This window comes from Alexandromys fortis, unplaced genomic scaffold, assembly GCF_014885135.2.
Source record: "Alexandromys fortis isolate MF-2015 unplaced genomic scaffold, M_Fortis_MF-2015_v1.1 scaffold_26, whole genome shotgun sequence".
Taxonomy (NCBI): Eukaryota; Metazoa; Chordata; class Mammalia; order Rodentia; family Cricetidae; genus Alexandromys; species Alexandromys fortis.
The window spans coordinates 430145-440986 of NW_026067894.1; the positions used below are offsets into that span (position 1 = coordinate 430145).

At 47.7% G+C, this 10842-nt stretch overlaps 1 protein-coding gene and 1 non-coding gene across 2 annotated transcripts in view; both read left to right on the forward strand.

Moving 5' to 3' along the window:
• Positions 1-10842, forward strand: part of Fblim1 (filamin binding LIM protein 1) — a 31923-nt gene that overhangs the window by 5157 nt on the left and 15924 nt on the right. Inside the window, exons 3-4 of the mRNA XM_050152960.1 lie at positions 8401-8585; positions 9418-9535. Of these exons, the coding sequence (XP_050008917.1) occupies positions 8401-8585; positions 9418-9535 (303 nt within the window). The remainder of the gene's footprint in view (positions 1-8400; positions 8586-9417; positions 9536-10842) is intronic.
• On the forward strand, positions 9965-10071 carry LOC126510510 (U6 spliceosomal RNA). The gene has a single exon (XR_007594424.1). It is a non-coding gene; the product is annotated as a U6 spliceosomal RNA (small nuclear RNA).

Genomic DNA, 10842 nt, shown 5'->3' on the forward strand with positions numbered 1-10842 from the left:
TTGGGGTAGTGATATTCTATCTGACCTGTATAATTTTGTAAAGCCAAAATCCAATCTTCATTATTTTGTAATAATAAGTCTACTTGAGCCTTCTTATAAGGAGTTATTATAAAATGTGGCTCTCGTCCAAATAGTTCTCTAGATCTAATTCTACCTTTTATAATTAAAAGGGAGCACAAATAAGGAAAGTCAGCCAACATTTTTGCCTGAGTATGTGGTAAATGTAACCATTCCAATACTCCGTGTTGCCACAAACAGGCAGTGGGAGTATAAGCGGTTGGAAACACCAGCAGGCCCCATCTATCTTGATAATTTATTTGGTGAACCCTGGCACAGGCAATGGCTTCCTCAACAATATGTAATGCATTTAATGCTTCTTGGGTTAATTGCCTAGGCGACTTAGGATTTGCGTCCCCATGAAGTATAGAATAAAGAGGGCTTAAAGTCCCAGTGGTAATTTTTAAATAAGGTCTTAGCCAATTGATATCTCCTAACAGCCTTTGAAAATCATTTAATGTTTTCAATTTATCTCTTCGAATTGACAATTTTTGTGAACTAATATAATTAGTGCCTATAGTTTGTCCTAAGTAGCTCAATGGTCTGTCACGCTGAACTTTATCAGGGGCAATAACAAGTCCATACTGGGTTAATTTATAAATGGCTTGTGTTAAAATTTTTTCAACTGTCCTTTGTTCTGGATGAGCCAGAAGGATATCATCCATGTAATGCATTATATAGGCTTCCTTAAATTCCTGCCTGACCTCCTGCAGGGCCTGAGCTACGAATTTCTGACACAATGTTGGAGAATTCTTCATCCCTTGAGGCAAGGTGACCCATTGATATCTTTTAAAAGGCTGCCTAAAATTCACTGAAGGTACACTAAAGGCAAAACGTTCACTATCTTCAGGATGCAAGGAAATGGTAAAAAAGCAATCCTGCAAATCTATAATAATAATCTTCCATTCTTGAGGTATGGCTACTGGTGATGGAAGCCCAGGTTGCAAGGGCCCCATATCCTTCATGACTGCATTTACGGCTCGGAGATCCTGTAACAATCTCCATTTTCCCGACTTTTTCTTTATAACAAATACAGGAGTATTCCAGGGACTGTTGGATTCTACTATATGACCCTTGTTTAGTTGTTCTTGCACCAGCTGCTCAAGAGCCTGTATTTTTTCTTCTGTTAGGGGCCACTGACTCACCCAAACCGGCTCTTGAGTCAGCCATTCTATTTTATCTGCATATAATTTTTCCGCAGTGGCCCCTATGTAAAATACTGCTCATTAAGGTTATCTGAAGTAACCAGTTTAACATTCATGGAATCCAGCAAATCTCTCCCCCAGAGTGTGAATGGTAAGGAGGGTAAAACATATGGTTGGATATGTCCTGTTTTTCCTTCATCTTCCCACTTAAGAATCATGGAACTTTGCATAACTCCTGAGGCTGATCCCAATCCAAGCAAAGATGATCCCGTCTTATGTATCGGCCAAGAGTTTGGCCAGTCCCTGCTAGAAATACATGTCCTGTCAGCCCCAGTATCCATGAGACCCCTTATCTTTTTACCATTTATTTTAATAGTTTTAAATGGTCTCTCATTGAGTTCCTTAACCCAGAAGATCCCTTCAGTAGATCCAAACTGCCCTTCACCTCTTTGTTCTTTTAATATTTTATTGGGTAAATTAATGTATGGTAATAGCAATAACTGTGCTATACGTTGTCCTTTGTGTATTTGTATAGTTTCAGCCAAGGGCCGAAGCATCACTTTAATGTCATTTTGGGTATCTGCATCAATTATTCCTGGAAGAACCTCAAAGTTCTTCTGGTAGTTAGAGCTTCGCCCTATGATTAGTCCCACTGTCTGAGGGAGGAGTGTCCCAGAAACCTTAGTAGGAACTAAGGCCACTCCATCCCATTTGGAGAGGAGCAAGTCCTCTGAGCTTGCTAGATCTAGTCCAGCACTTCCTGGAGTAGCTCTAGGCAAATCATGAATAGTGAATTCTGATGCCTCAGGGTTTAACATGCCCTGGGACGGAGAACCTTCTTCTCCCTTGGGTGTCGGGTTAGGAGAACACCCCTGTTCTAGTTTTTTGACTCTTTAGGTTCTTCCTCTCCTTCTTTAGTGAGAGGTGAACCATCTTTATGATATTTTGAGTTACACTCATTACTCCAATGTTTTCCCTTTTTGCACCGAGGACATATGCCCGGTAAACTTTTTCGTCCTGAGCTTTTGGATTTCTTGCAATCCCTTTGAATGTGCCCAGGTTTTCCACAATTATAACAAGTAGGAGTGGTGATGCCTTTTGCACCCCCTCCATATGTCTTTTTTACATAGGCGCTAAATCTTTGTCCTTTCATTGCAGCTGCATAGGCCATTCCTTGAACGACCGCTGGTGAGGCATCCATACATGCTTTGATATAATCACTTAATGTCCCTGTCTGTCTTAGAGGTCGAATAAGATCTTGACAAAGAGCATTGGCATTTTCCCATGCTAATTGTTTCAATAGCATATCTGTTCCTTCCGAAGGAGGCAGCATTCTGGTGACTGCCTCCTCTAACCTGGAAATAAAGTCCTGATAGGATTCTTCATTCTTTTGCCTAATGCTAGCCAATGCTCCACCCTTGGTTCCGGGAGGTGGGAGCTTGCGCCATGCCAAAACGGCATTACCAGTTATTATTGTCAATATATCACGTGGGATTTTTACCTGATCTTGGGGAAGAGCATAGTCATCTGTGCCCATCAACATGGACATTGTTGGCTTAGGGCCTCTCTTCTTTATAGATTGAACTATAGAATCTTTACATTTATCTTCATATTCAGTACGCCAGAGAATGTAATCTCCTGGACTTAATGTGGCTTTGGCAGTTTGCATCCAGTCATGAGGAGTGAGCCAAAGGCTTGCGACCATATCCAAAACCTGTAAGGTATAGGGGGCAGAAGGCCCCAGACTTTTAACAGCACTTTGCAATTCTTTAAGAGTTTTAAGGGGCATAGGCTCCCATATGGGCTCATCGTTATCTCCAATTTCTGTAACAGGAAATATCCCCAAGGAAGTATCACCTGTTTTACGTGCCTCAGCCAGCGCTCCCTGAAAACCTACAGGAGGTAGGGGGCGGCTGCGTGGCTTTGGAACAGGTTTTCCTTTTGTGATATTCCCAATTGCTGCCCTTACTGGAGGATCAGTGTGGTCTCTAAAATCATCCTCCCATTCTGTTTCCTCCTGCTGATCATCCAGACCCCAGTCGCCATCAAGATCATTCCTTGCTAAGGGCTGATGAGATGAGGCGAAGGGGGGAGCAGAAGGTTTTAATGGTCTCTTTTCTTCCACGTCCCCCTCCTCTTCCCCAACTTCACTATAGATAGGAGAAGCAGCTCCCGTTTCAGAGGCAGTGTCACGACACAAGCCTTCAAAGGGGGAAATTTCCGACAGCAGTTCTCGGATCTGAAACCATATTTGATAAGCATAGGTAGGTAAAGTTTTTTCCCCATTCTCACGCACATAGCGCCTCATTTCCTTACCCACACGCTTCCATTCATCTAGCGATAAGGTCCCTTCCTCCGTGAACCAAGGGCTGACCTTTTTCAGGAACTTGGTAAAAGTTACCATGTCGTCTTCTGCGACCTGAAATCCTGCTTTGGCTAACTGTCGCCGCAGCATAATTACCATCATTTTATCGCTCTTAGTCATATGTTGCCCCATGGTTCCCTTATACTTAGATTACTCACACTTAACCGGTGATCCTTTACCGGCGAACCTGCAGCGTCCTGGTGAGAGTCGTTCCTGACTATTGGAAAGAAAAAGAGAAGGGGGAAAAGCTTACCTATCCTTCACGTCCCTGTTCCGAGCGCCACCTGCCGCGGACCGTCCCTCTTGGAGACCACTATCCACGGGAGAACAGGGTGAAGGATAGGATAGCCAGGATACGACGCAAGGGAATGACAGACAGACACACTGGTAGTGAAAATCTGCTGCAATTTTACTTCTGCAAAGCTTCAGTTTATGTACAAAACAGATCAAAGAACTTGGCAGGCTCACTGCATCACCCCATTCAGGGTTCCAGACATAAATCAAGGCTAAGCATAATCAAAATAGAACTCCTTCTACGTGCTCAAGGTGTTGGCAAGGACTTTTAGTTTTGTCTCTTAGAATTCTGTCTCACACCACTAACCATATTCTACCGTGGGGGACTAGTTCTCAGAGTCCTGGGTCTAGCTTTTGTCTATATAGTCTTTTATTCTTCTGTTTTATTATTAATAAAGTTTCCAAGGCTCATGTGGCGTGGGGCATGCTTCAGTTCCTCAAGGACTGCTTAAAGAACGGTGGGGCCGAGCCAAGGACATACTTTGATTTCTTGGTGAGCAGTCAGCTGAAAACAGGAAAGATAAGAAATACAGAGAAAGATCATGCAGGGTGCCAGGAGGGCTCGCTCTCAAGGCCATTTCCAGATACGAGATCTGCCTAAGGCATCAGGTCCTATCTTGACCACTGATTGCCAGGGGACCACCTGGGGCTTCACTCCAGGAAGCTCTAACCCCAATCCTTCAGCAGGCGAAAGCCAGCGCAGAGGCATTTTGTCACTACACGGCAGTCACTGCTGTGGACGTGGCACACAAACATGATACACACAAGCACACTAAGTAAAGTAACAATTGAAAAATACATATTGAGCCAGGCGGTGGTGGCACAAGTCTTTAATCCCAGCACTTGGAAGGCAGAGGCAGAAGGATCTCTGAGTTTGAAGCCAGCCTGGTCTACAAAGCGAGTTCCAGGACAGCCGGAGCCACACAGAGAAACCCTGTCTGGAAAAACCAAAAAGAAAGAAAGGAAGGAAAGAAGAGAGAACAAAGCGTATCAAATGTCAAAAGAGCAAGCCTTACAAGGGAGCCCGGTGCCACCCAGAAGGGCTAGCTCTTTCTGTGGCTGCTCTGAGGAGGGTTCTCTGAGGCCGCTGCCAGTCGGGGGAAGTGGAAATAGTTATGGAGGCCCTGAGACGAATGAGCTTGGAGGGTTTAAAAGATGTTCCCATTCTGTTCTTGGACATCACAGCTTACCTGCTGTGCGATTTCTTTCTTTCTGTGTGCTGGAGCACATGCGTGGGAGTGTGTGTGTGCGTGTGTGTGTGTGTGTGTGTGTGTGTGTGTGTAGACATCAGTGGACAGCTTGTGGGTGGTGGTCTCCTTTCAGTCCCTGTATGGGTCCTGGGCATTGAACTCAGATCGGCAGGCTTGGTAGTAAGTGTCTTTCCCCACTGGGTCATTTCACTAGCCTTATGATTCACTTTTAATTGTGTGTGTGTGTGTCTGTGTGTCTGTGAGTGTCTATGTGTGTGCTATATGGAGGAGAGAGGACAACCAAGCAAGTTGGAGAGAAGAAGAAAGAGAGTTTCCACCCTGTGGGTCTTTGGGATGGAACTCAAGCCATCAGCCTTGGTGTTAAGTACCTTTCTCGGCTGAGCTACTCACGCCTCTCCCCACTCACGTTCTTGCTGATCTCCCTCAGCTCATCGTCCCAGAAGTGAGACATAGATAGGTAGGAGAGAAGCCAGCCTTCGATGCCTCTGAGAGAGCTGGATTCTGACTTGCAAGCTTGCATAGAATTTGGTTCCCAAACTCCCATTAGCTGGTCAGCACACCAGTGTCTCCTCTGTGCTTTTTCCAACACAGTTGGGCCCCACCGCAGAGGTGGAATTGAGGTTTTAATTTGCCTTTTTCTTCTTTTCTGGATACTGATTACACTTTGTAGTGAATCTTTTCATTCATTCATTTACTTTGGTTTTTTGGGACAGGGTTTCTCTGTGTAACAGCCCTGGCTGTCCTGGAACTCACTCTGTAGACCCACCAGCTCCAGATTTATCTCATTTTTATGTGTGCATGCATCTGCGTGTGGGTTGTATCTGTGTGTGGGTTTGTGCACATGCAAGTGCAGTACTTTCAGAGGCCAGAAGAGGGCACAGGATCCCCTGGAGCTACAGGTTGCCGAGAGCTGCCTGATATAGGGCTGGGTCTTGAACTGGGATCCTTTATAAGAGCAGTACATGGTGGTGGTGGTGTATGCCTTTAATCCCAGCACTCGGGAGGCAGAGGTAGGTGGAGCTTTGTGAGTTCGAGGCCAGCCTGGTCTGCAAGAGCTAGTTCCAGAACAGGCTCCAAAGCTACATAGAAATTCTGTCTCGGGGGGGGGGGGGGGGGAAAGAGCAGTACATGGCTTAATTGCTGAGCTACCTCTCTAGCCCCCCTTTTTAAAATCAATTTTAGCCGGGCAGTGGTGGCACACGCCTTTAATCCCAGCACTCGGGAGGCAGAGGCAGGTGGATCTCTGTGAGTTCGAGGCCAGCCTGGTCTGCAAGAGCTAGTTCCAGAACAGGCTCCAAAGCTACATAGAAATTCTGTCTCGGGGGGGGGGGGGGGGGAAAGAGCAGTACATGGCTTAATTGCTGAGCTACCTCTCTAGCCCCCCTTTTTAAAATCAATTTTAGCCGGGCAGTGGTGGCACACGCCTTTAATCCCAGCACTCGGGAGGCAGAGGCAGGTGGATCTCTGTGAGTTCGAGACCAGCCTGGTCTACAAGAGCTAGTTCCAGGACAGGCTCCAAAACCACAGAGAAACCCTGTCTCGAAAAAACCAAAAAAAAAAAAAAATCAATTTTAAATTACATTTTTTTATTGTATGTGTGCCATGGCATTTGTATGTGAGCTCGGAGAACAACTGTACGAGTTTGTTCTCTTTTTCTGCCTTGTAGGCCCTGAGAATGGAACTCGGGTCCTCAGACTAGGCAGCAGGCACCTTTGCCCCCTGAGCAGTGGCCGTGTCCCACAAAACACACTCCCATTGACCCATGGTAATGGTTCGTGTTTGTGGGATGCTGTAGCGTGTGTTACAGCCTGAAGGCAGCATGCCATCGTCAGGTTAGAGTAACCGGCATGTCCACTGCCTCGAATGCTTATTTCTTGGGGTGGGAACGCTCAGAATCCTGTTAGCTGTTTTGAAATCCATGACTGACTGTCGTCGCCAAGTGCAGCGGGAGCTCTTCTCCTTCTGGGTGTGGTGGCACAGGCCTGAAATCCCAGCTCTCAGGTGGCTGCTGAGGAAGGTTTGGGAGCTAGAAGCTGGGTGCCGTGATGAGAACTAGTGAGAAAAGGGGGAAAAAGGAGGAGAGCCGAGCTTTCCTTCCACGCAGCTGCACCCGAACCTGCTAATGCTCTTGTGTCTGTTTGATGAATGTCTACAGGACACTTGTCCTGGACCAGGAGGTGAGGCTTCTGGCCCACGACAGTGATCCAATCTGGCCTCCACGATTCTGCCATTCTGCTGCTTCCTCGGGGCCCATCTAGAACACACGTCTATTTGTAAGGTCCATTCAGCCCTGGAGAGGCTGGGAAATCTGACCCCAGGGAAGTGACTGTGAGAATTAGCTGAGAATGGGCCTGGTGCTAGAACCCCCGTCTTCAGGCTCTGAGAAGTCTAGCGCTTTCGGTACTTGTCCTTCTGTGGTCAGCGTCTTTTCCCCACCTTTACTTATATGTGTGTGCCTCAGGTCAGAGGGCAACCTGGAGGAGTCTCTTCTCGCCCATCCTTTGGGTCCTAAGGATCAAATTAAGGTCAGGTTGTCAGGGGTAGCAAGTTCCTTTACCCACTAAATCCCCACGATGGTGCATCCTCTTCCTCCCCCCCCCCCCCGCCCTTTTTTTTTTAAAAGATTTTATTTATTATGTAGTGTTCTGCTTGCATGTTTGCCTTCAGGCCAGAAGAGGGCACCAGATCTCATTACAGATGGTTGTGAGCCACCATGTGGTTGCTGGGAATTGAACTCAGGACCTCTGGAAGAACAGCCAGTGCTCTTAACCTCTGAGCCATCTCTCCAGCCCCCTCCTTTTATTTTTGTTTAAAGCACATTCTTTTGTTTTATTTTGTATTTAGCCCCTCCTCTCCAGATCCAGTTTTAATCAGTCGTCAAGGTTTAATACTGGGGTTATAGGCAAGAGCCATGTAGCCCAAACTGACTTCTGCCTCAGCTTCCAAGAGTAGTACTGCCATGCCTAGCTTTCTTCTTCTTTTCTTTACTCCCACCCCTCACCGCCACCCGACAACAAGGTTTCTCGGTGTAGACTCTCTAGACTAGTCTGGCCTCAAACTCATGGAGATCCTCCTGCCTCTGCCTCCCGAGTGCTGGGATTAAAGGTGTGCATCACCCCTGGCGTTGCTAACTTTCCAGAGGAACAATTTAAGACTCAAAGAGTTGACACTCATGCCGAAGGCCCCATAGCAAGACAGAGACTGTAGTCCAAGGTGGGCTGAGGCCTGGAGCCAGAACCCAGCCTCTACACACTGCCGCTTGGCCTTCTGGGTGAGGAGCCCTGTGCCCTGCGGGAATCTGGGCAACCCTTCTTTTCTTCCACTGTAGGGTGCCCTCCCCCGCCTCCTCCCCTGAATGATGAGGACTTAGACCTCTTCCCGCCTCCCCCACCACCCCCTTCGGCCTACCTGCCTCTCCCAGAAGAGGAGCCTCCTGCCTTGACCGGAACATCGCTCATTTCTGACTTGGAGCAACTGCACCTGCCCCCGCCCCCACCTCCGCCTCTAACACAGGTACTGCAAGTGTCCCCAAGCCTTGGCTCCTGGCCATGGGAGGGGACCTGGCCTTTCCAACATTATCAAGGTGGGCATAATTTGGTCCCTCCTGTTTGAAGGCAGTTGGTCTTCAAAGCTTGTTCGAGCCCCAAAGCTGGTAGAAACTGGGATTTTCCAAGGTCCCTGGCCGTGTCCCTTGCCCCCTTAGTTCTTTAATTACCCATTCTGCCCCAAGACCTGTACGGGTTCCAACCCAAATTTCTACACCACACACACAGCTGATTAATCCTCTGCCCTTCGTAGAGAGGGTTGTCAATGGGATGGTGTCCGGGGCCAAGGTCTCTGTCACCTCCAGCTCAGCGTTGGTGGGTGGGACGCGTCATTCCCAGGAAGTTTTCAGAAACAGGAGTCAAACTGGGCCTGATGGTTGTGGACCATAATCCCAGACACTAAGGAGGTTAATCACAAGGCCTAGCCTGGACTACAAAGTGAGATCAAGGCCATGCTTGGGCAACTTTTGAGACCCTATCTCCAACTAAAAAGTTAAAAAAAATAAAATGTTGGGGATATAGTTAGAAGTGATGGAGTGTTTACCTAGCTAGCAGGAGAGAGTCACTTTGGAAGAGGGAGCCCCAGGCAGGAAGCAGGGAAGTCCTAGCTCTTGCTACATAGCAACCTTCCTGCTAAGCTATAGAGGCAGGACACTTGCATCTCCAGCCTCAGTTTCCTCATCTGTACAATGTAACCAATTGTTCTTGGAGTCACCCAGACAAAAAGCCAAGCTGGGAGGTTCTGGTGGGGTCCCTACCAGCTGACCTCTCTTCTGTCTCCTCACTCTGTGTCCCCACAGCCTCTTCCAAAGGAATCTTCTGTCCGGCCTCGGCCCAGTGACCTCAGACCCTCGAAAGAGGAGCTACCCCCTCCTCCAGAAGAGCCTGTCACCTTTCCAGAGAGAGAGGCCTCCACAGGTACAGCCATAGGCTCTAGGTCTCCTGGGGGCCAGAATGGGCTTCTCATGGGAAATGGGGGAGCAGGGTTCCCTGCTCGCATGACAGAGACTGTCCATGAAGCGTGCAACAACTGAGTGTCCGTGGCTGCCACGTGCTTGCTTCTGGTTTGTCGTTGGTTTTGAGATAGGAGCTCATGTAGTCCAGGCTAGCCTTGAATTTATTAAGTCGCCGAAAATGCCCTTCTCATGTTCCACCTGCCTTACCTCTTGAGGGCTAGGGTTACAGTGTGCCACTGTGCGGGTAGAAGCCAATGCTTCACCCCTAAAGATCACAGTCTGTACCGCCCCAGACACATCCCTAACCTTTGCTTGTGTTAAGGCAAGGTCTCTTTCCAGCCAAATCTGAGATCCTCCTGCCTCACTTGGCCCTTTAAAAATTCTTTTTCTCGTGCTCGCTTCGGCAGCACATATACTAAAATTGGAACAATACAGAGAAGATTAGCACGGCCCCTGTGCAAGGATGACACGCAAATTCGTGAAGCGTTCCATATTTAAAAAAAAAAAATTCTTTTTCTCTCTGTGTTTTTTTTTTTGTTTTGTTTTGCTTTTTTGTTTTTCGAGACAGGGTTTCTCTGTGGTTTTGGAGCCTGTCCTGGAACTAGCTCTGTAGACCAGGCTGGTCTCGAACTCACAGAGATCCGCCTGCCTCTGCCTCCCGAGTGCTGGGATTAAAGGCATGCGCCACCACTGCCCGGCAAAATATGTGTAGCCCAGGCTGGCCTCGAACTCGTGATCCTCCTGCCTCTGCCTCCTTCAGCAAATCCTACCGGTGTGCGCCACCACTACCGGCTCTCTCTGTGTTTTTGAGATGAGACCTCACTCTATAGCTGGCCCTAGTTGGCTTGGAACTCACTGTGAAGTCAGGTTGGCTTCAAAGTCGTGGCTGTCCTCCTGCCTCAGCCTCAGTGCTAGGATTACAGAGCTACTGTGCTCAGCTTTCTTTTTTTTTTTTTTTTAATTCTTTTTTCATTGTGGGGAATGGGTAGCACAGCTTGTCTCCAAGACTGATGACTTCACATCGGCCCCTGGGGCCCACGTGGTGAAACAGACTCTCAGAGGCTGTTCCCTGTGATCTCCACACAACACACACACACAACCAATCAATGAAAATTAAGGGGTTTTTTAGTCATCTTTTTTTCATTTGTTTATTTCATGCCTATGTGTATGATGCAGGAGGATTAGAAGTTTAAGATTGGGCCTGGAGAGATGGCTCAGCAGTTAAGAGCACTGGCTGCTCCTCTAAATTACTGGGGTTCAATTCCCAGC